At 40.1% G+C, this 26,244-nt stretch overlaps 1 protein-coding gene across 13 annotated transcripts in view; it reads right to left on the reverse strand.

The window, feature by feature from the left end:
* The window catches only part of nrxn3a (neurexin 3a), a 175,328-nt gene that overhangs the window by 30,621 nt on the left and 118,463 nt on the right, over positions 1-26,244 (reverse strand). For 2 of the 13 annotated variants that reach the window (XM_019266797.2, XM_019266796.2), the window contains exon 1: positions 1,524-2,528. The exons of 9 other annotated variants lie outside the window; for them this stretch is intronic. In XM_019266797.2, coding sequence (XP_019122342.2) covers positions 1,524-1,878 — 355 coding nt within the window. In that variant the 5' untranslated portion in view covers positions 1,879-2,528. Of the gene's footprint in view, positions 1-1,523; positions 2,545-26,244 lie in introns of those variants that run through there. 2 more of the 13 variants (XM_019266798.2, XM_019266799.2) reach the window with 2 other exon arrangements.

Here is a 26,244-nt window from a genome sequence, read left to right on the forward strand (position 1 = left end):
GACTATAGAATATATAAAAATATGAATATATACAGTTTCATTGTTAATATGCTACAGTATAGTACTGTAAATACAGTAAGTGCAAGTCAGGCGGATACTGCTATGGTAGTAAGGTGCATGGTTGTCTGAACTCACCCGTTCACCTGTTTTGACACCATAATCTCAAACTGTTGAACTCTGTAATGAGACAAATGCAAACCTACCACCTGCCCTGATTTGTAGTTTAAATCTGTACATAATGATACTATGTACTCATAAGTAATGTGCTCATGTAGAGCATGTTTAAACTGAAGGGGTTTGTCAGGCTAGTTTATAATATTCATACAGACAGACACAGCACATGAATAATGTTCCTCCATGCTGTGTATGCAGGATGTGTCAGTGCTGAAACTATGAGCTGATTAATCCACTGGCAGGCAGAGTAAAAATATTCTCTGTTGTAGACTAAATTAACAGTTAGTTGACAAAGTTAAACAATTAATCAGAAATTTAAAAAGAATACTCTGAAGTTACTTTACAGTTTTGAGTCTCACTGTGTGGACATTTTAACATGGAGGCTTATGGAGGTTGAAATGTTCTGCAACCAGCCTCAAGTGGCCGCTCGAGGAACTGCATTTATTTAGCACTAGAATGATGAATGCCTTTTACTGTCACTATATGAATTGGCTTCATTTCGCAGCCACAGAGGATGCCGCCTGCCAGGAACCAGTCGAGGTGGAGATCAAACCATCAACCCTGTGATCAGAAGGTGACCCGCTGTACCACCTGAGCCACAGCCTCATCCTATAGTTTCCCTAAAAACATGATTTACAGAAGAGAAGTTCAACAGAATCAACCTAAATACTGTAATGAGACACATTTAGCACCAGCAACTGTCCTACATGCTTCCACAGAGCACACTGCCCTATTCCAAGCTATTTTACTATTGTAGAGTTATTCACACAAAGCTCCTTCTATCTGTGCTGCATACGTGATGGAACAAAACATCTTTTCAGTGGTCAAGAAGATTGTAAATACTGACCATAGACAGAAGAGAACATGCACATTCTATATATAGAAAAAAGTCAAATCATTGGTTTTGCCGTTCATTCAGTCATTCTTCTTATTTGACTTTAAACTTTGCTGGGTAAGATCATCACGTCTGCTGCACGCCTGCCTGCACTGGTGTGCAGTGATGAAGACAATGTGAACGCCCTCACAGTTACATTGTGATGCCTTATTGTCATTTCCGTGTGTAAGCATCCCTCTGTATGAAGCAATAAATGAGGCTATTTAATATTACACCTTACCCCCTCTTTCCCAAAAAACTCTGAAGCCCAGACCTGCTTTCAGAGAATACACCACTTACACCAGCTCCCTGATGGCAGTACACAGCTATTTTACAGCTTTGTACAAAAGTCTGTATGAATAAACACAATTAGACTGAGGCACAAACAAAGAGGAGATCGTCTTCCTCATTTCAATCTCCTACAGAGCAGGTACTGGAACACAGACTACTGGATGATTATCTGACCTCCACTTACCATGACCCCCCCTCAGTGACGCTGGAGACCTGTATATAGAGATGGGTGGAGAGGAGCGGTGCCTAGTCACACGCAGGTGATGCTGCTCAGGGCGAGCGTACGACGCTGCTGCTGCTGCTGCTGCTGCTGCTGCTCCCACCTGAGGTCTCACAGAGTTCAGTGACCTCCCTGACGGGGGCGCAGCGATGCATCCCAGGATCAGCCACCCCATCCAGGCGGTCTGATAGAGGACAATAAGACCGAACGCTTGGCAGGAACCCCCTTTCATGAGACCCCGTGAAGGTGAAACACCCATAGGGCACATGATGGAAAGGATTGGAACAGATGCACCTGTTCTACTGAGAAACAGTCTCATGACTGAGAAAAGCCCAGACCAGCAGGCTGTCAGTCCCTGATGTTTTCAAACCCCTCCTACACATGCCGCTCAGTGGGTTGCGATTAGTCAACCATAGGAGAAAAAACTGAAAGTGTTGGAGAAAAAACGAGGTCTAATTGAAAATCAAACATGGTCTGCAGGTAACGAACGGACTCCTCCTGCCTCCCCCTCTGTGCAGGACTCGTGGCTCAGCTTGTGCAGCCATTTGCCAGCTCACTGGCAGCTCCTCATGCACTCCACTCCACTCACTCCTCTGTCTCTCTGCCTATCGCTGTTTTCTCTCATGAAAAAGGGACTTCTAGGCAATCTCACAAAGATGAGAGAAGTTGACTGTCTGATCTCGTCAAACTTGCAGAGAAGTCCTGGAACAGAATGCTGTGTATATCCACGAGGAGCTCTTTCTGTCCACTTCTGCACGCTCCTCTTGTGTTTCTTTCAGTTTCACTTCTTGCATGTTTTAGAAGTATCCAATTTAAAATCACAGCAACAAGAAAGATCCTCTCTCCCTGCTTCGCCTCAGGTCTGTGGTTCGGTGACAGACCATCCTTTTGATGTGCGCAAACATTTTTTTTCTTTTTTTACCACACCACACTTCAACTGAAGACAGCAGCAATGATCTGGATCCCAGAGCAGCCAGAGAGAGTGAGAGAAAGGAAGGGAAAGGGAGGGAGGGAGAGAGGGGAGGAGAGAGATAGCAAGGTAAAAGAAAGGTGAAACATCGGTGGTGGGGGATGTGGAGGCAGACAGGAGGATAGAAATAAGCAGGCTGAAAGAATAGATGGATGAGCTGGAAGAGTGAGGACACGATTGCAAAGAGGGAGAATGTAAATGAAAGAAGTGAGAGTGCTTTCACTTTTACTTTTACACTGTTCAGTGCAAGCGTGCTTTGCCATGATGTTGGTTTAGACTGACAGAGCGGATGAAGAGAGGAACAGATTATCACAATTCTGTTCTCCAAAAATGTTGGTAGGGGTCCATATGCCAGCCTACACCCGTGCATTTACTCAGGAACTCTCACACACACTCAGTCCAAAACAAAATTTACTTTGCAAAAAATAAACTTACATTGGACGAGTAACAGAATCTGACAGAGCATGTCACTGCCTGAGACGAAAACTATGGTGGATATATTTCCATACATGAGCCAAGATAATTCTGGCAACACATTAGTTGAGTCAATATAAGTCCTCGAGTTCCCAAAATGTTGGGTTCATAAATAAGCGTGCGAAAGATGTGGAATGTTCTAAAAAGGATGTGCATCCAAGAGTGGAGAATGTTGCAGGTTACTTTTCTAAAAACTGAGAAATGTTTTAGACCAGCGGTTTTCAAAGTGTGAGGCGCGCCTCCCTTGGGGGGCACCAGAGGACTTCAGGGGGTGCGTGGCGGGGAAAAAAAAAAAAAAATCTTACAAAGATATGTGTCTCATCACTGTGCGATGAAAACTCGGCGAGCTAGCCCCCAAAGAGTAGCAACAAAACCCACAAAACGATGCAGTATGTCTTATCTTTGCTGTTTCGTTTCAAAAGTTCAAAATGTCAAAATGTCTCCTGTTAATGTCTCCTGCTCTGTCTCTGCTTTAGTTTGAATCAGTCATGAAGCTCCTGGTTGTTACATAAAGACAAAGAGGCTTTGACAGTGAAGTGTGACCTCTTGGTGCGATATACTACCTTTGGGTTTGCTTCATTCTGGATCGTCATTGGTGGGTCAAAGGTGAATGTGGGCGGTACTAATCGATTCTCCTGACTCTGATTAGTCGATAGGTGTCAATCATCAAAATCCACCAATCAGGACATCCACAGTCTGTGTCGTTTTAGCCTTAGCAGCACTGCTAGCTGCTACCTGCTGCTTCATATTCTTTTAATACCGCTTGTTTCAAACATCGCGTCGTATTAAAACTCGAAGTCTTCTTTCCTCCTCTCGGAATCGTCGCTGAACAACTTTTGCAAACAGCAATGCTGTTGTTATCTTCTGACCACACTGGTGAAGACATGTTCATTATTAGTCTGGCAGAGATGGGGCCAGGCTTGGGTCCTGCCAATAAGGCGCGATAACTTTTGGGGCGACTCGGCCTGCAAACGTCGGATGCGTGAACATGTTTTAAAAAATCAGCTGAAAAGTTAAATAGTGTGAAGTTGAAAAGTGAACAAAAACGTGTTTAAATGTATTTAAATGTGTTTAAAAACACACAGATGTTAAAATGTGTTTTAAAGAGATGTTAAAAACAGGAAGGTTGTATGAAACTATTTAACAAATATATACAAATCAGCTACAACGATATGACTACCTGCCAAATACCCGCCAAAAATGCCACCAACTCCTGATACAGGCTGTGGTCATCTCGCAACTGGAATACTCTAACAGACTTGTCCCTTGATTCTATGTGAGTAGTACTTATTGCTGCACTAACATGTCCTTGTCGCACTGTACACTGATTGTTTCTCTTTTTTTGTACGTCACTTTAGTGACGTACAGCTAAATGTAAATGTGAAACAGTCCGGACCCATATGGACCTCTGAAGGTGTGCTGTGGCATGTGGCACCAAGACGTTAGCATCAGATCCTTTAAGTAAATACTTAACTTGCGAGGTGGGACCTCCATTGATGGGACCTGTTCGCCCAGCATATCCCATAGATAGATCCCATAGAAACTACCCCAAAACCCCACTGGGCATATCTTTGTCACATCACGGCTGCAACGCCTTCTGCCAATCCCTTAAATAGGACTTAATAAAAAAGCAACTGTACACTGTAAACCTTGTGCAACTTGCTTTGGCAATACTGGACCTAATTCTGTTCATGTCAATAAAGCTCGTTTTCAATTTGAATTTGACAAGCACAGAGACGTGGTAAAAAAACAGAAAAAAACTGAGAAACATCAGTGACATCCAGAGATCACCAGGGAGCTGATGGCACAGTGATCTAAATGGAACTTCTTCTGATTCTTGCTTGTCTGCCTACAGTCACTTTAGTCAAATCATACATTGCCTGTGGACACCAGTGTGCCTCAGAGGCTCCAAAAATAGTAAATTACCAAAGCTAAAAAGCTTAATGGCTGCTGATATTCCTGCCAGTAATAGAACAAGGACTGAAAATTAAATTGGGACAGTGTTTCTGTTGCTATTTTGAGGAAGCTTTTGTGACTGTTGCCAACAGAGCAGCAGCCACCAAATAAGGCAGAGCGGACCAGAATTCATTTCAGGTCTGATGTTTGTCTTTTTACAAATATTCAACACGTCTTTTCTTGCAGTATGTAAGATAAAAACAGGTCTCAGCATCCTCTCAGTGGAGGAAGAGCTTGCTCAGATGAGCAGCATGCAAATGACCTCACTATAATTACTTCCAGCATTTGGATTCTTTTTGATTATTTCTTTAATACAAACCTTCTCAGTAAACATTCATGGTGAAACTGTAATTAGTCGTCTAACATATGTTATATTATAGGTTTTTTTAGCACCGTTAGACTGGCCTGTTGGAGAAGAAATTAAACATTCCTTCACCCAGAGAGATTCTTAGCATTAATGCTGGTAATAACAATAAACTGTGCAGTGCCACAACATGGGCAGATTGAGAAGCAAAGAAAAATAGCACATCTACGCAGAGTGCAAAGCCAATAAGTTCTGAAGTTAAGTAACCCAACAGAGAGCAAAATATGCTCATTTATCAACATGCTTGTTTTTTTTTGTTTCTTTAATCCCTCAAAAAACAACTGCAACACACCTGAATTCAAACTCTACACTATGAAGATGTCTGTTATCATAATATGTATTAATACATTTTATAAGTGCTTTTACACTATATATCTCATTCACCCATTCACACACATTCACACACTGATGGCTCAGCCTTCAGGAGCAAATTGTGGTTCAGTATTTTGCCCAAGGACACTTGGACATGCAGACTGGAGCCTGGGATCACACTGCTGATCATCTGATTAGGGGATGCTCTAATCCCATAAAGTGATGAAGCGACTGCTCCCCAACTCAGAGTCTCAACTCCCTCCTGTCCTCCCACCACCAGCCGACACCGGCCCATCTCCAAACTCCTCCATCCATCTACTCATGCTCATCCCTCGACTGCCATCCCTTTGTCTCTTAACCCTCATTCATCCTACAGTACATTATGTTGATTCACCTTCATCCACCAAATGCAGTATACCTGTCTACATCTATAACCATGTCGGGGTTAGTTAAAAGTATATAAATATGTGGAGATGGAGAATGGGAGAACAGGGCATGAGTTTTGAATGATGAAACTGACTTTCAACTCTTTCATCAGTATCACAAATGTTATGTTATGCAGTTACATTATAAACTGTAACATATTCAGTTGTTTTTAAGAAAGTAATAAAAGATGTTATATTTCAAAAGAAAAATAAATCAAAAAGTTGAATGGTTTGAACTTAATATTTGTCTTTGCGCTGTCTTTAACTGAATAAAGGTTGAAAAGATCCTGATTTCATTTATGTTTTACAGAGTGTCGTCCCAACTCTTTTGCAATCAAGGTTGTGGAACATCATTTTAACAAATGCTTGTGTAACAGACTGTTGCATCTGAAATGACTTGATTCCTGATTAAGTTATGTAAATTTGTCACTGTTCCATCAGTGTTAATATTTCCTTTTAAAATGGTGGTTTGATTGATTGTAAAATTGTAATAGCTGCGAATTGAACTATAACCTCTTTTATTCACCATACAAATGTCAAAATATTTTGTAAATGGTTGCTCGGCAACCACTGATTATGTCAGCTGTATAGGAGTGAAGTTGGTGGAGTAATTCTAGGAGTCCAAGGTTCCTGAAATGTGAGGTGAGATCTCTAAGTTACAAACCTGTGGGTGTAAACGTGAACGTGAAGTCAGCTCTGACTAAAATACACATCAAATCACACAGATTTATATATTCTGCTGGCCACTGACGGTGAGCTGAAGCTAACAATTTCAAGTCTGTAGAAACATAAAAATTCACCCTCAGTACAGTTGTCTTGAACAGGGAAATTAGCTACAGAGACCAAAACTGTTTTTTGTACCAGGCTGTAAACATGTTTATTTCTGCTGTGAAGTTGGACATTTGAACATGGGGACTTATGGAGGTCGGCATGTTGTGTAGCCAGCCTCAAGTGGCCATTTTAAGGACTGCAGCGTTTGAAACTTTAGCACTGGTTTGACTTCACAGCAACGGAGGTATTCCCATGGTAGGAACCAGTCCCAGCTGCTGTCTATACAACATTTTATGGCATAATAATGTTGATGCAGTTTGCATCACCTTCTATGAATATCAAAGACTAATTTAACTGGTGGGCTTTTTGAAGATGACCTTCATCTGGATGTTGGGTGTATGATCTCTTCAGTCGCTGTGACATGACTCCACATCTAAATCTATTCTGATTTCTGAGGAGTTGCTCAACTTCCCTGGCTGCAGCATGGAATACCTCTGACTCTTGTACAACCTGAGGGGATAAAGTGAGGAAGCTGAATATATAGGCTACACAATCATGTGAAAACCACCATGTCATACACACTCCTGCTGCAGCATAACAAATGCTGCTGTACATTCTTCACTGCTTGTTTTTTTTATCAGCATCTGTTGTAGTAAATCCACTTTTTTCTGCAAAAAATTGCACATGGAAGTTGGCAATGTGAGAATCAATGGGAATTAAATAAAGAAAGAAATTGTTCAGCACCATTGCAAGATATTGCATCACTCGTTTTCACTTTGGTCAACTCACTTTGCCGCAGAGTGGTTGAAGTCATTCCATGACAGGAAGTATACATCCAGGCATATGCATGTGTTTTTATATTAATACATCTTTATTACTATAGTGTGTGTATCTGCATGAATGCTCATGTGATTTGTTGGTCCAGTGTGTCAGATTTAGGCTGATCTATTTAAAGAATATGCAGATATGGAATGTGATATTCAGAACTATGATTTCAGTAGTGTACAGTCGCATTTTGATGCTTTAGAATGAACCTTTCATGTCTACGGAAGCCACGGGATGTCTTCCACGGACATCATGTTTCTACAGTAGCCCAAAATGGACAAACCAAACATTGGCTGTCAATAAGTGGTTCTCATTTTTTGTGGGTTTTGCAGCCATCATAGTTTTTCCTTCACACAGATCGAGAAAATTACACCGCCCGCTGCCACTAAATCCTCCTTTAAACTTACTGATTTTTTTTTAGGTGGACCTTTTTAAGGTTTCTAAAATTGTTAGCCAGAGCCTAAACCCACATGCCCACATTTTTTTTTTGCCTTTTCAAGCTTTATTTTTGATGGAGACAGCTGAAGAGTGACAAGAATGTGGGGAGAGAGATGGGGAATGACATGCAGCAAAGGGCCGCAGGTTGGATTCGAACCCTGGGGTGGATGCTCTACCAACTGAGCTAATCGACATCCCGAATGCCCACATTTTACCAGAGCACGGGTGATTGTGTCTCTTGTGAAAAAAACTGCAGTTCCTCAAATGTCCACTTAAGGCTAGGAACAGAAAGAGTTACTCTCCATAAGCCCCCATGTTAAAACATTGAACTTCACAGCAGAAATAAACATGTTTACAGCCTGGTACTAGTGCCAGTGTTTTTTTTAGCAACCAGATTTCATTCAGCTTCCCTGAGCTCCACCCCCACTTCATGTCGTTGCACATTTTTAGATTATCCAGGAGGCGGCAGAGGCCTCCACACTCTAAGCTTCACGACAGCTCTTCAGAAACCTGTGGGTGACGTCACAGATATGACATCCATATGTATGACTGATGCCTGAGGCGTTCCTACACACTGACTAAGCTGCCATTTTTGAGTTGGAAGTGAGAATGTGTCTATATGCAGTACTTTTTCTGTTTCTCTTGTAAAATGTCAAAATAGAAATTTTGACACCCTAATAAATAAATAAAAAACCTCTACTGACTGTTTTTTTCAAAGTAAGAGACAGGGGACATGCTAAATATGTGAATTCTCACAACAGTAATTCACCCTTCAAACTCATTACCAGCTTAGGATATCCATATCTATGCAGAATACTCTATACATCTGTTTCTTGGTTTGTTTCTGTGATTTTTAAGATCATCACTGAAATTTAATTTACAATGAATGTGCACTATTTCTGCTGTCTGTTAGCCTGTCTTGTCTGCCCGAGTCTTATCCGTTCTGACTGAACCTAATTTGATCCCTGCGGGGTGCCACTGTCATGCTGTGCCTGAAATGAGGTGAGATGCTTGACCTGAATGAGTGAGAGACAAGAATAAATGTAATTCACCTGAGCACGTTATGGAAGAGACATTTGGATCTGTTTTGGCTTCGCTGTGTCTATTCTCTACAAAGACCAGTGCAATGGTCAGAGCTCCAAATGCGCCTCACAGTTTAAATAAGAACTGGTAAAACCATTAAGAGCAGCTGGAACGTCTTGTTTTACTGCCTTATTTCAGCCTGACCACACCCAACGTCACTGGTGGGTAATGAGTGGGCGTGGTCACTGTCACCTGTAAACACACCCACCAGTGATGATGTCACCTGGGGTACACCTGTACATCGCTGCAGCCAGATAAGAACTCCATCTTCTGCATGGATTATATGTGCTTGACTTAATTAGTGATATTGATTATTAATTAAAATCTAACTTTAAAGGAAAAAAACATCAAAATGCTTTAACAGCTTTGTGCTCCATTTTTATGTCTGGTTCAGGTCTTCACATCTTGAATAATGAATAAATCCTCTTCATCTAAACACAAATGGATTTTTTGTCAATAGGGGCAGGTTCCACACAGGGAAAATGCTTATGGGCACTGAGCCTTGTTGAGCTTATTGCCTGGATAAAAGATTTATTTCTCTATGCTCTATGTGATGTTGTTGCCTTAATTTTATTTCATGTTTGCACCTGAAATCACAGTCACAGGTGTCATGTATTAAGTTAATGCTATATGTGCAGGGAACCACTATTCTAAAATTGACATGTTCTATGTACAACAGACACAGGTGCCAGTCACCTGGAGCAGAGTTAAGCATTACTTTTTTCTTCTGGTGGTTGGCTAAAGTGCTTCTTTGTACTGACCTAAAAGCAGCTTTCACACCTGTGCTTTGTGCAGTATGAGCTGTGGTATTTATAAATGAGCTGCTAGTGATGTTTGGGACAGAGAGACAGACAAATGTCCCCACTATCTTCCAACACAGGACTGATGCAGAAAGAACAGAAACTATCCATCCATTCATTCTGTTGTGCTTATCCGGGATCAGGTTACAATGGCAGCAGGTTTAGACGACCTCCAGACGTCCTTCTCCCGAGCAACACATTCCAGCTCCTCCTGGGGGATCCTGAGGCGTTCCCAGGCTAGATGGGCTACTGTATGTAGTCCCTCCAGCAGGTTCTGAGTCTGCCCCGGGGTCTCCTCCCAGTTGGACGTGCCCGGAATACTTCCAAAGGGAGGCGCCCAAACCACCTCCGCTGGCTCCTTTTAATGTGAAGGAACAGCGGCTCTACTCCCAGCTCCCCCTGAGCTTTGGAAACTAACTAACTAAATAATAATTAAAGCAAAAATTATGTAAGGTATTTGTTGTGTTTGGTCCTGCTAGTTGTGCACATGCCTTTGTTATGATTGTATTACTTTTGATCAGAAACTAGCAAGGCCATTTTGCTAATACTCATAATACAGACTGGTCCAAGCAAGAACCCCAGCGTCTGTCCACGCCAACGTCTGTCTATGCAAAGCTCTCACTAGCGTCTGAAGGTCAGTCCAAGATTTGCTCTTGTCTGGCAGGCTCTTGCTCTTCGGTTGTCCTCTTTGTCTCTGTCTTTAACTATGCCCTGAAAAGCTCCTGACCAGGGTAGTTACATAATGTTATTTTAATATTAAGTATGGATATGTGGCTTGTTATTGCAAGTAGATTTAATTTAACTCATGTTGCGTTAATTGGTGCTCCTATTCGCAGCTTGAAACAGAAGCTGTCAGATCAGCGTGGGGATAAGGTGTAAAGGTGGTGGCCACAGCAGCGATGGTGCTGGACTTTTAACTGCCTTAACACCTACAACATAAAGGCAACGTTTATGGGAAAAAGATGATGGTGCTGTAATCTTAATATTGTTGTTTATTGCATGCCATTGCTGTGTTTGCTAGTTTGCCCTTGAAAATGTCATTTTCTTCCAGAATAGAAGCTCCTTTATTACAGTTTTCTCCCATCTTGCAGTTATTGTCCTATTATGACATTTTCTCTATCCATTCGTGTAATATGAAAATCAAAGTGTGAAACAGATTCAGCACTACAAGTAATAAGATTAAAAAACGGATAGTGAGTAGGCAAGCCTCCAATGTATCTGATGTCTATTTAAACACAACACACACGTGCCTGTACCCACGCATGGACAAGCATGTGAAGATCTTTTCTGCCTAACACACAAAACAGGATGAACATTAACAGGTTCACTGGGTTTAATCTCCATATGTCTTTTATAATGAATTCAAAGGGAGTTATGGGACGTCTGCTTACGTTTGCATGTCTACATTGACAGTCTGGGCAAATCACTCTATGTTCTCACAGAGACGGGCCAGCTGAGATCAATACAGACACAAAGGGGCCAGAAGAGTCCAGTTAAAAGATAAATCTGAACCAGTCTGACATCCACCATGGCGTATATTATGAAAGTAAACTGTCCTGAGTGTCAGTTCCTACATAGACAGATGTCGAACAGGCTGGCAGAGGTAGTAAATTTGACTGAGCTCTTACTTTCCTCCTCTTCTTTCTGTCAGGTTTTGTTAAACATAAAAAAGGAAAAATAAAACAATACATGTTAAATCAAGGTCTTTTGGCCCAGATCACAAGTCCTTAAGGCTCTGATACAGTGTAATCCTTATATTTGCATAGCCGCAGATGCAATCCTGATTAAATATGTAACTGAGACATGACAAGACCAAATTTGGGTCGCCTTTTGGCTAAAAAATAACAATCAATTCATTAGAATACCTCTGGATTGACCCCAATACCAATACTTTAACTTGTTTGAGGACATCTCTGAAAAACCTTAAACAACCTTCTCCCTGATGTATGACAAGAAATATACCATTTCTATTAAATTGCTTTCTATCTGCCATCATGTTATAGCCAGCTAGAGCGAAATAACTTCTTAGTATAGCACCGTCACCTGCCTCTCTTCATCTCTCTACCCCCGACAGTGTCCATGGTTCTAACACACTCATCATAGGTGCATTGCCTCAACTGACCAGCTGACTTCTGAAGCTGAAATAAATTGAATAAATTTATTCCTAATCAAAGGTGAAACTCATCTGGAACCATGTCATGAAATAAATCTGCAGCCTCTGATTCACCTCATTAAATCATGTGCAAATGACACAAGGCTGCTACAAAGTAACCCCACACACCTCTGCACACATCAGAGAGGACGGTTTTAACTCTGCCGGGTAATGAGAAAGATGTCTGATAAGTCTGACAGTTTATGCTTTACCTGGATAGTTTATAAAGCAGAGATTGTCCTTCATCACATATTTCATGAAAGAAAAACAAATCACAACAATAGCTTTTAGAGGTTTTGGCCAAAAGGCAAACAAATCCCATGTTCTGCAGGTTTGGATGAAAGAATCTCAGTGAGGGCTGGGGATTATAGTTTTGTAGAGAAATCTAAGATACATTTGAAGATTAGCAGTTACACTGCGTCATCACATTCTTATTTTGACATAAAACCTCTTTCAAGTACTGTACATGGTGTTGGTGCTGCTGCAATTTATAACAACAATGAACTTCATAGTCAAGAGCAGGATCCCTGACAAGTTTGTTGAAGTCACACTGGGGTCACGTGACACTTGACTCAACCAGTGAGTTTGTATGAAAATGACTGGGAAGGGTTCTCTTCTTTAATCTCGGCTAAACTGTATTGATTGCATTCAAGTGTTCAAGTTTGAACTTTATTGGCACAGTTTCTGTCCACTTGTGAATTGACTGAGCTCAGCCACCAATACCCTTCTCATATAGATAGAAGCCTTTTTGTACATATGGAACACAATGTTTCTCCATGTGGCGTATATTGCCCAGATTGAATCCAGACAGGAGCCTTCTTGTTCAGATCTAGTGTTTGTTATTTGTCCAGAGGGAATAAGTTGTTTTAAATGAGCCAAGAAGGGTCTGCTTTAATCCAGACGTAACTACTCATGTGGATTCAATACACTCAGTTGCCCGAAATGTGTCTGTGCTGTCCGAATGGGAAACCCAGCAACCCCCAAAAACACAGGACATTTTCTGTCCATTTGGGGTGCTGCATTTAATAATATCCAATATCTACTGTACTAGAGGTAGCACTGTGGTACAACTTCTCCAGTAATGGGAGTTGTGGGTCAACAGGAAGTCCCTTTCTCACTCTGTCCATTTAGTAAACTGTAAAACTGTAAAATGTTCACCAGAGCTGGTACATGCCATACAGTATTTAAAACACACATAGTTTTTTGCTGCAATTGGTTACCTACCAAAATAGAAATATGATAAAAAACCGCTTCCAGAAAATACTTTGGTAAGTAGAGGAAATTTAGGAGGTCAGGGATTGAAGTTATTTCTGACTAGACTTGGAGAACTGAAGCTGAGTCTCAACATGTCTGAACGTTTTCAAGTTGAACTTTCTCCACATCATAAACTTGGCTCAGTAACTGAGACTATAAATCACCGTTCATATGACCATCTTTTTATATGTAATGTAAAGCATAATATTTAAAAACTGTTTACATGGTTAATAGAGACATCCAGAACTGACTCTCAGGATCGATTTTACATCCAGTCTGGAAATCTGTAAAATGTATCAGTATTGACTGTCATAAACTGATCCTCTCTCGGCACACACACACAAACATGGCGATCCATCCAATCGCTGTGAAGATAGTTTAGCCCTATTCAAAATGTTGCACTGACTAACTGACTCACAGTCATCCTAAGAGATATGAACGGACGTGCTGTTGTCCCCATCTTTCATTTCATTGTAGATTGCCTTATGACATGTAACATTTAGAATCTCACCTGTATGCACAGGTGTTCATGCTGTTGCATTAACTCAAAGTGCTGTCACTGCTCTACAATGCAATTATGTCTTCTGTGGCTTGCCACAAGAAGTCTTGTGAAGGCTTGTTAAGGCAGACTTAAAGAAATTGAATCATCTATGGTGAAGCTTCACATTGATTGACAACTCATTTGTGGAGCCATAATTTGAGCTTTTATCAACTTCTAATTGCAGCGGGTCAAACTAATTGTTGCCTTTGTGTTCAATCCGAAGTTCTGGACAGCACAGAACATTTAGTTAAATACCACAGTGATTGGATCGGGTGAGCGGGTGAGTTGAAAAAGTTTTTTGTTCTTTTGTACTTGTAGATGTACCAGAGACATCATAAGAGGAGGTGGCAAATTATAGCCAAGTGGACACATGCATCTCCCAGGCCCTGTGTCACTCATACTGAGGAGAATAGAACCTGCCAAGATGTACATCCCACAATCATTCATAGCAAGAGGAATAAATTAGTAAGAACTTCTTCAAAGGCTACTTTTCATCTTATCCATTGCTCCAGAAGTTTCTTTAAAGTGTGCAATCTCTGGGTCACTGCTCTCCCTCTCTTCAGCCTTTGCATTGCTGTAACTTTGTTGTAACTTTCTGATCATGGTGCCCTCGTGGTACCCACAAGGCCTCTCTGTACTGAGAATCTTTTGCTGCATCACCACAGTGTCTCTGGCAAACAAAGGCTGTGAAGAAGCACAGGATTATCCAAACAAGTGCTGTGGAAATTGATTTGGGCCACCGAACCGTGGAGGCCTGATTCAGCCTCTCCGTGAGCCCTGGGAATTGACCACAGTGATTCAAGATAAAAACCTGAGAGCAGAGGACAAACTGCATTAAAGCTGTGTTGCACGAAAGCTAACAGAAAATGGATTCACACACTCTATTTTATACTCAGTGCTTGTACTATTGCTCACAAGGTCTTTGTACTGTGTTGTGAGAGTAACAGAGAAATGGTGTGTAATGGAGCATGATTTCTATGGTGGTGAACCTGTATGTAGAGAGGATACTGTGAGCTGTGTTCTGTATACACAAAGAGGTTGGTTAAAATATCAGATGAAACTGTACAGACATACCACTAGCATACTAAAACACATTTTCTTTGTAAATTCAAAGACCGTTTGTTTTGTTTTCTGGAGATATGGATCCTCACATTTGCACTATTGTATCCTGTTAACATTGTCGTCTACCTTTTGTTCTACATAGAACTCCACATAAACACATCCTGGCAGTGAAGCTATAGCAGGCAGACGTAAATGCTGTAGGTGGTGCTTTCATGGAGCAGAGGAATGAACCAGAGTTAGGTTATAGAAAAATTTGGGGTAAAATCAGAACATTGGTCACTTTAAGATAAGTCTAAGCAGTGTTTTGGGATACCACACTGTTGGACAAATCAACTTTTGGTCCAGTGGGACACTTTTTAGAAGAATGGCATGGCGACATACAGTAAAAGCAGCATCAAGTGATAATTTCTCAAATAAAATATTGCAAATATTTATTTGTACAAGTAGAAGAGTAAATTAAAGACAAGCCCAACAAAAAACAAAGTACCAGTTGTACATCCAGGCCCAGATATGCTGTATCTTCCAATATCAATAGCCAATGTGACAAAAATGTCCATACAGGTTGAAACTGGACATAAATGCTACCCATTTAAATGCATTTAAATATGTCTGGTGTCTGATATAATCAAAGATTCACAAATCTTAAAAGCTTTGCAGTAAGAATCAGATGTGGAGCTTTTAATCTCCTAAAAATAAAGACAAAAATCCATATCATTGTCAGAGAGTCAACAGAGTCAGGAGGTTTCATCATATGCAGATCATGCAACTCTGTAAAGATTTCATGTCAATCCATCCACCATTTTGGTCAATGGACCATCTAACAGTGACATTTATATCCCTACAGTTATGGCACTAGCATTGCATCTAAGCATCTAAAGCAAGTTGTCAGTAATCAGACTAACCATGAAAGAAAAAAATACAACACACTGTACTGACTTTACAGACAAGAAATGGCTACCACTTTGCATTCAGTCAGTGTTGGATGTTTTCTGTTCCTATGGAAGTGCATTTGCACCTCATTGCAATAAATGGCACTACACGAAAAACTTGATGTGGCCTCTATAATTATGTATAATTCATTGTTCAAATCGGTCTCTGGATGCAGCTTCAACAGCTAAATTGATCATGCTTACTCATATTTATTCACCGTCAACAATTCAACCCTTGATGTAGAGTTTATCTGGATTATTCATTTTAAATAGGATACATTTTGAAAAAAAAACTCATTGATTTAACAGTAACACTTTCTACAAAGACCACCTCTGTAGTGGAGGCTTTCAAAATAGATTATAATAAATTCATAATGCTTCATGACAATCCTGAAAAAACAACATAGATGTGACTTATAATGAATTATAACTTGAAGTGTCTTATGGATGCTCTTGCATAGTTATAAACTCAAGGTTGACACATTATGACTACCTATAATCACCTGAACTCATAGTATGAGGTTATTATTAAGTTATTATTGCATGTGTAAGTACATTTTGATGCATCTATAATATTGCATCATCACAATTTTTCGTTCTTGGTGTTAAGTTAAGTGTGATGCATCTCCATGCATTTAAAAAAAAATTATGCTGCATCATAACTGATTGATTATTATGACAGAGAATTAAAAGTAAAGTTTTCCTGCTTTCGGAATGGAACATTCTGGTCTACTGAACATGTTTTATGACTTCATATAGTGCATCAGAAAGCATTATGAGTGTTTATGAGTGATCATTGAGGAACAGTCTGCATTCCTGATCATGTATTGCTGCATTTCCAATGTGTGATGATTTATTTATGTATAGTAATAGAACCATCACATCAAGCCAAGAGAGAAATGGGATAGAAGCTAGAAGTTGAAATAAATTATTCTAGTCACTAATATATCAGTCTGTTTATTCCCGTTATTGCTGCATACTCAACATTCACAGTGCATATCAGATTTAATACATTTTGGCGGCATATTCAAATTCACAACCTTATTCATTTTTAAGTATCTGCACAGTATTCCAATGGACATGTGCTTTTCATTGCACTTCTGCAATTCAAATGACAGACATGCCATGAATGTGTCCATTGAAAATGGAAACATAACAAAGAGCCAATCTGAATGTATTCATGATCTCGATTGTACAAATCAAGTAGTAAACCTTAGTTTTTAGAAAAGCTAATTATGCAGTCATATGTCATGAAATCATATTTTCAAGTTATTTAACTGCATGTTGAGTTTCATGGCATACATGTTTTAAATTAAGTGAACAGAGGAGTTCAGATCATCTCTACTTGTGAGTCTGAGCTCACCACTATCTAAAGGTCTCTGGCTTTGTTCATCAAAGAGATTTTTTTTTTTTTTTTTTTGCTCTGAGGTTTCTTTTTTTCATATGACATGTGTAATATGTACTGAATGTTGCAGGCTTTGTTCTTACATTTGGCTTCTTTTTTTTTTACTGAAACAGGGTGAAGGACGATCTGAGTCTTACACCTTGACTTTTGAAGACTGGATCTATCATGAATGCAGTAAGTTTAGCCATAAGATGAAGCAACAAATGAGGAAAGACTTGGTTTAATCATACCAAGAATTACATTAATCAAATTCAAACCGTTACCATTTATGGTCTCTATTAGATTTTCATTTTGCCTTACAGTTTGTACAGTCTAATCAGACTAATGTTCAGTTCACTTTGAATTTTTGAGTAGTTCAAGCAGTCGGCTGAACATCTGGGTTTTCAGAAAGTGGTGGCTGCCAGTGAAACAGGTGCACACTGTGATAATGACGAACATAAAATGACTCATTTGAAAACACGCAGCTGTTGTTCTCGCATTCTTCTGCCTTTATTGAAATTTTCAGCTGAGAATAGGCACCGCGATATGCTTTCTTGGAACAGAACTCACTACCAATTAAAGATGTTTATCTTATTACATGTATGTATAAAAAAATATGATTCTCATAGAAAGATTATATAGAGAAGTATCATACCAGATTGAGCTGTGAGCTAATTTCCATCTGCAGTCTGTGGCCAAGTGGAAGAATTCACTTTTCTGTACGCATTGACTTCATGATTGTCTCTCTGCAGTGATTTATTTTTAGAGCTTATGGAATCAGACCAGGCTGAGGAGTAAGCATCATAAAGAAAAAGACCATGACAGTAGTAAGGAAAAAATGAGCGATTGAAAATCTGTTCTTTAAAGAAAAACACCCTAAACTAAAAAGGAACGGCTTTTAAAACCTTCCTGGAAAAATAAAGAACAAACGCCCAACTGTTCCTGTCAAAGGCATTCCACATCTTGAAATTATATGCTCTGTTTTTGGTGAAGAAAAGTTGGTTTGTCTGGAATGTCCTTGGATGTGTCTGCACACATGTGAGAAATAATAAGAGGACGTCCTCTGCTATAAAAACAAGTTAATTCAGGACCGGTCTAAATCTCTGAGGTGGCTGTTGATACTAACACAACAGTTCCATTAAAGCAAAATTAAGCACCACAAAGACGGCGCCTCAGCAGAAATATACAGCGAGGCCTGTCACATTAACATAAAGCATGGTCCTTGGAAATTATTAGCCTCCGTAATCTCAGGAACACTCAGATGCAGCATTGCACTGTTCAAATGACCTGTCCAGCGTGATGCATGGCTGTTTTTCTGCCTCACCTACTGAAGAACGCCAGCTTCTTCTGCTGCCCCCACCCCTGACACCCGCTACTTTTTTTTATTTCCCGCTCTCTGGCTTTTTTACCTCTTGCACCAGATTTATGCAAGGCGGAGCAATGAGGTGCAAAGCTTTCACAAACAACGCAGCTCATTCCCGTCTTGCATTACACATAGACGACCCGGTTCGTATCAGCCTTTCCTTCTCCGACCTCACCTATCTGCACTACCCAGGGAGGAAGAACCTGAGAACGATATAATGACATAAAGCTTTATCTCCTGTCCTACCCGTCCAATCACAAGGAGCGGGACTGGAGGGAGAGCTTGGCCTGGATTAAAGTTGGGGGGCTGCTGTGCATAAAGACACGGCTTTACGGCATGCACTTGGAGCTAATGGTCAGGGTAGGGGTGTGGAGGTTGAGGGATCGATGGGAATGATCTAGCACACAGCAGGACAGATATAAAGATCAGTGAAGGGGAAAATAGACTCTCTGTCACCCCGCCGATTGCTCTGATTGCCTGCCAGCCTGCTCACTTGTGACCAGATGGCCTGTCCCCATCAATGCCCAGCAAATACCTGTAAGACCCCCTGTAAAAATCTCTCTATTAAAACCATCAAAACACCAAAACTCAAAAACTGTAGGTGGCATTGGTGAAACCTTTTGAAGACTTTGCTGAAGATGTCAACATGTAGTTGGTTAAGTTCAAAATAATATCACATAGTCCCTACAGTTGTGTTTTTATCATACAGTAAAAGGTATTAAGATACTCAAATTGAGGCAACGATTCAAAAACTAAGTTCTACTGCTTATATTATACTGCGTACATGAGAAGATGTTGTCTAGATTTGAATGTATGAATTGTGCATGACAAGAGAAAGTTCTGAAAGTTAAGAGTTGAAGTCTAAGGGACAGTCGATGGAACCAGCACACACGCCAGCTATCAGTAATATACCTGTGAGTTTCCTGCTATGACATGTCAATATGCCCGTTCTGCAACCAGTCCATATACACCCATTATTTACACAGAGAAGCTATTAACCCTTTATAGGACACTCACGCAGTGCAAAAAATATTAGGGTTAGAGTTAGAGTGGGATTCATTAAAGGCCATAGCAACACTACCTGTGACGTAACCTGACATTCACTGATTGGCTGGAGAAAGTCACATGATTCTGCTCCTTCATTGAGAGACATGGGGCACCATTTTTCAAGCCTGTGGAAGTGATCATATATGGTTCCTCACCCTATAAAGGGTTAAGAAAGAACTTAAACTTTAACTGTGATCATTTTAAAAACTGTAAAACTAACTACAGTGCTCTTGTGCACTAAAAAAATGGCTAATTCTGAGATTTCTTTCAAAATACTAAATATGTTGGAAAATAGTTGCTAAAAACACATGAAAAGACTTCACAGGAGGTTCAAACAGTTTTTAACCAGTTTTCAGTCCAGGATTTTGTGGGCGGTCCTTAAAGGGTGGCTTGATGACACGCTGAGGCCACCCTGAGCATACCCCTCCACCCTCTAGCAGAGAGATAGAGATAAATTTATCTTGCTCAGTATTAGTTAGTCATGTCATTTTCTGAACTCATCTGACACGTTTCAGTCGCTTCAAAATGGCTGCTTGACTGCTCCCATGAGTGGGCGTGGCTTCAGCACATTCAGAGGACACGCCCCCACAGTTCTGGAGCTGTGAATTCATTTTTACCTGATTTGGACACCTAATTTCATCAACTTGTTGATATTTTAATCATTCAAGTTTGGCTGGGTGGTTAACAACACTTTCTTCTTTGGCCTGACAAACTCAGAACTCATATTTATTCTTACTTCTTACACAGACTTAAATAAAACAGCATCCCGGAGCACAGAGACTCAGAATGTCAACTGCATTGCTGAATGAGGCTTTAACATCTACTCCCAGACTCTGATTCCCATACACACTGCCAGCATTAGACCGAAGTGTACAGTATTTGAGTATCTAAATATTTCTCAGTGAAGCATTTTTATCTCATTTGAGAGTTATGAAGTGTTTGACTCACTTAGGTAACAAGTCTGAACCTCCATAGGTTTTATGCTTACTTGCTCAAGTTCTGTTCACTAGCTTAGTTTACTAATAGGATATACAATAGGATATGCAATAGGTCAGGTTTATTGTAAATATTGCGCTGTCTGCTGAACCACAAATTAAAGTTCTTAAAACATTTTGTGGCATACCAAATCATCATTGTTTGATGGACGGTCGGCTTAGGCAGAGATCTCAAACTTCAATCATCCCTCTTCAGTCTCATTTCCCTGCTCCCTCCCATTTCACTCTTCATTCCCTCTGCACATTAAGCCATGAAGTAGTCTCTGATCCATTAATCTAGTGTAGTATCGTAAGTAAAAAGAAAGATGAGCGCCCATTGATGGGATATGTCTGAACCAAAGATATTAGATTTAGGTGAAATTAGCACAAATCACCTTTTGAAGAATAATCTGCTCGACATCCCCGATTAGACAGATCAGCAATGCTGCCGGTGATGGTGGACCCTAAACATTGCTATTTTCTGATTTTATTAACTGGCCTCTGCTGTATGCTGCTTTATGCATCAAGTCATGTCAAGTGGCAGATTGTTGTAGAACAGTTAGTTTCAACCAAGTAATTTGATTGGACAAGAGACACTCCAGTAGTACTGATATAGAGCCAAACAGTATTGGGACTTACTGTACATGTACTCCCCCCCCCCTTTACAGGTGTTCCAATAATTGTTACATTAAAGTTACATTAAAGGTTGTCATCTATTTTAGAAAGTTTGTAACACAAAAATTAACATATTTCTACGGAATCTAAGTAATTCAAAAACACACAAAAGGACAACTATTTACTGCACACTGCTGCTAGAAACTGAATAAAATCTGATCAGCCACTGCCAGTAATCAATACAGAAACATTTCTCAAACCAATAACTAACAGCAGTAAACGCTAGACAACATTATAATACTTATCTAGTGTTTTTGTAGCGTTGACAAAACGTTAAAAAATGAACATTTTAGCAGTCTGAATTCAACTGAAGCTTCAAACACCAAACTCCCTTTAAGAAATATGACATTTGAACACTTCATTACGTTTCTTTTTTTTAAAGATTTTTTTTTGGCCTTTAATGATGTACAGCTGAAGATAGACAGGAAGCAGAGAGAGGGGGAATGACACGCACTAAATGGCTGTCCGATGCGGGATTTGAACCGGGGCAAGCTGCAGCGAGGACTGTAGCCGCCAGTTTTTTTGGCCTTTGGCCACAACTCGAGGAATTGCTCAGTTTGCTGCTTCCTGTTTGGTGCTGAAGAGAGTGAGCCCACATATTTCCACCAAAGCTACAGTCAGTGGCTACACAAAGTAGATAACAAGCTAGTGTTCAGGAAAATATTTATGTGTTGCTAGGCAATTGTACAGTCCCAGTCCAGTTGTGGAACTATTTGTATTATCAGAGCAAAATAAATGATTCAATAAACTAAACAAATATTTATAAAAAATACACATTTCAGTTGAGGTTGTGCTGCTGTAACAATCAGAATGTCTGTGTTTCATAGGTCTACAATCACATCACACCTGTGCTGATATCCAGTACAAAAGCACTCCTTCCTGTGTGTTATTGCTTCAGGCTGTGGAATGTCACTTGTCACAGTGTCTTGGTTCAGGACCTTGGACAATTTACTAGAGTACCTGCCTCACCTTTTCAAAACACATTTAATTTAGCAGTGGCCCATGCATTAAAGACACCATCTGTCAGGGCTCTGCCTCTTATCGCTCTCTAAAGTGCACGGAAACATTCTGGTATGGCAGTGGAAGGAGAAAAGTGGTAAGAGAAGAAGAAAAAGAAGGTCGGGGTGGAAGAAGGAGTACTCTAAAACCTCTGAAATCCGACCTCCAACATAAAATTTGACTTATTGTGGTACATTCAACAACCCGATGGTTAACGAAGTGGATTTGAAGCAGGAATGTTGGAGTTCATAGTCAAAGCTTAAACTCCAAAGCTATTAAGGTGCTCCACATAAAGCCAACACATATAAAGTTCCATAGCAAGATACCTCTAACTCAGGAGAAGAGAGGTGCAGGGTTAACCTCAAATCAATAAACTCATACCAGGATTAAGTAATTTATTATTAGATGATTTATTTATTATTTTTTTAGATTTATGCTTGAAGTTGAGGTGAGGTTGAAGTGAGGGTTTTAAATGAATAATGAAGATACAAATATAAAATCTAACAATCTCAGAAAAATAATGTTTATGTGAATTGACTGCTGTTTTGGTAGCACTGATAGAGATGTTTTAGGAGTTCGAGCTGTCAAGAAGTCAAAAAGTATTTAATCCATTTTAAGATCTGTGGCTGAACATTCACATTCAGTCAGCTTTTATGTTAGCTTGTTCACAACAATGTGCTATTAGCTTAACAAGTGCACTATAGCTAAAACACATTGAGAGATTTTGTACAAGACAGCTGAAAATATCACTTTTCTGATCATGTATGCTCAATAAACAGATTGTTTGGCATTGTGCTCACTGCACTTGTGTCTTGTGTATAGATGGCATCAGCTTGTCAGCTGTGTTTGGTTGCAAGTAAAGATGAACACTGTCAGTCATGTAGACACAGCACAGGATTGACGCATGGCTGACTATAAACCTTTGTAAATCGAGTCTCAAAATGACCTCACGTAACAAGCTGTGAGGGAACAAAAGAGACAAAGGGCAGTGCAATGCAGAAAAGTCTTGTTTCTGTTGCCTGACACTCATGCTGAGGTCGACTTTACTTTTGAACCAAATGCTGGTAAACCCTTCTCTACTGCTATCCAGGGTTATTGACTTTTCTGGAGATATGGCTGTTAGCAGTAAGAGTGATGCACCGTGCTGTGCAAGGATTTTATAACTGACCTATGACACACACTTTTTACTTCACTGAGTCTGTGGAAATGTGATGTTTTCATGGGCTTTGTGCAGCTGTCAACCAGATACGAGCAAGTCAATTAAAATAGTGCAAAACCAGAGGTTTCCTAACAGTGGTTCCGAGAGATCTAGCAAAGGTAAGATTGAAAATCAGCATCCTTATCCTCCACTGGTACAATGATAAATGTGTTGTGCAGCAACAACAACAGCTAACTTATTGAGGAAGTGGATCCGATAATTGATCATGGGTGTAGTATTGACAGTCAGATTTGAGCAAGATTTGGGTGCAAAAGGGACAGAACACATCAGCAGAAATACATTCTCATAACCCATTGGCTATCAACGCTCTATCACCTCGCAACTTACAGGACTAAAAGTATCTGTTACTAACATCACTGGACGGAAATTCAACTTTGCATTATCCTTTTCTCAAAGATATCAACACAAATGTGTTTTTGTCATCATTCTCATGTATCAATAATCGGACAGACTGCAGAGGAAGCCTTGGCCCGGATATTCATTATCCTTCCTCTGGAAACGTTGGCCATTTTCTCAATAGGCTGAATCCTAAGAAACCTAAGAAACAGTTATTAATAATTGTTTTTGCCTGAAGCTGACAAAAATATTATTAATATTACTTATTATATTCCTACATGATATGTTCTGACTCAAGTTGTTATTTTGATGACATAGCTTTCATTCTACAAAAAGAAGAGTACTGAGTAAAGACGTCATTACTTATGTATGTATTTTGTATGATCCCTAGAACATCTGGAAAATATGAACGGTATAAGAAAACATCTTGAGTAGTACTTGTGCACTTAAATATACTACACACTACTGCACTGACAGAGGGCATTCAATCGTTTCAATCAATTGGGTCATATATCTTAAGTGCGCTATTTCTCTTTCCCTGTGCATGGCCATGATGGATCCTCCACTTCACTTTCCATTCACAATGCCAAAGACAAATAACAAACGATTCCAGTCCAGTCCCACATGGATGGGACCCAGAACACTCAGAACATGTCGTATTTCCTGTGTCATATTCAAATTCATTTTTCAGCAGCTGCCTGTCTCTCATGGGAGGTTATTTACTCTCTTATTGCACCACTCCATCTTTTGTCAGTCTCCTCATCATAAGCCCCGTGACAGATTCATGATGGATATGACTTCAAGCTCCAAGAGATATTCACCTTCAGCACACTCATTCCTTCAGACTTTCCATCAGCTTCCCACTACTGAGCAGAGGCTGCTCAGGAGACCAGTGCAGTGGATGACGAGGTAAAAAAAAAAAAACGATATCACTTTAGTCGCTCATTTCATTCTGCCACTTTGCAGCCGTGAGACAATTTGTACCTTGCAGTATGAAACACGTAATATATAGTGTCTGTGTCCTGATGTATGGCAAGATTATGTCAGAAATTAGACTTCATAGAAAAACACTTGAGATGAGATGAAGGATGAGCCAAAAGTCAAGCTACAGCAGGCAAGACCAGCTAGCTTTGACCACCGACTGCTGGACAACTTCCACAAACGTATGTTACATCACAACTACATGCCAGTGCTGTCTGGGACAAATAGTGCAGTGTGTACAGTGTGCACTTATCGTTAAGAGAGGTCTATGTTGTGTTTCTTTCACTTTAATTATGATGGATTTCACATATGCATGGTGAATCCAGTTCATTTTTCCATAGACGCCCTATAAAAAAATATTTGTATGTATCTCTCCTGTAATTTAAATCTGCGCCAACATAATGGGCTCTTCCTTGACCCATGCATAATCCTGCAGACAGAAAATCAAACTAGCACCAGCAAAAACATCTCAAACACCTCTAAGGACTAAGTTATAATGAAGTTAAACACCAACTACCACTAATGAAAAAAAGTGAGTATATTGTGACATTTTTTTATGCTGAATGTGAACAGACTGTCTTTTCCCCAGCTTCTCTAAATATCCTGCATTCATCTGAAGTGAGATCATTGACCAGGCAATGGGCCTGCTAATGAGACATTTATTGGTATAGTTAATCAAATATCCCTGGATGATAGTTTACTGCAGGGCCCAGACACATTGGGCCATTGCAATGATGCAACACTGTGTCAACAGACAGAGAGCTGCCTCTTTCAAAGGAAGGTCTGAGAGGGCCTGTCTACTACATGTCTGCTACACGTCTACTACATGTCTGTGTACATGTCTACTACATGTCTGTGTACATGTCTGTGTACATGTCTGCTGCATGTCTGCTACATGTCTGTGTACATGTGTGTGTTACAGTGGCTGTGTGCCTCTGCTTGCAGATACTTTAAATGGAAACAACTTGATCTTTAAGCAGAATTCGAGAATAACTGTTCAAAGCCTGTGCTGATCTAAAAGTAGACAAATGAAGAGTTAATGAAGTCTCAAAGAAATGCTTTTTTTTTTCAAAAAGAAAAAGAAAAGAAAAGAAGAAATGCTTTGAACTCTGCTTGACGCCCCTGCTCTCCAAGTGTGGAATGGATGGTTAACTGAAGTTTGAACTTTCTACTCTTTCTACTCTTCAGATCGTCACAGCGTATGAAAAATGTTTTTTATTTGTGGGATTGGCTCACTGTCGTTATTCCCACAACTACTTTTATCCGTTTAGTGTGAACAAACGAGTGCAGCGACATGAAAGCCTGTGTGTGCCGTTCTCTCTGTTTGACCGATGCATGGTGTGAAACTACA

Source organism: Larimichthys crocea, chromosome V (assembly GCF_000972845.2).
Source record: "Larimichthys crocea isolate SSNF chromosome V, L_crocea_2.0, whole genome shotgun sequence".
NCBI classification, from domain to species: domain Eukaryota; kingdom Metazoa; phylum Chordata; class Actinopteri; family Sciaenidae; genus Larimichthys; species Larimichthys crocea.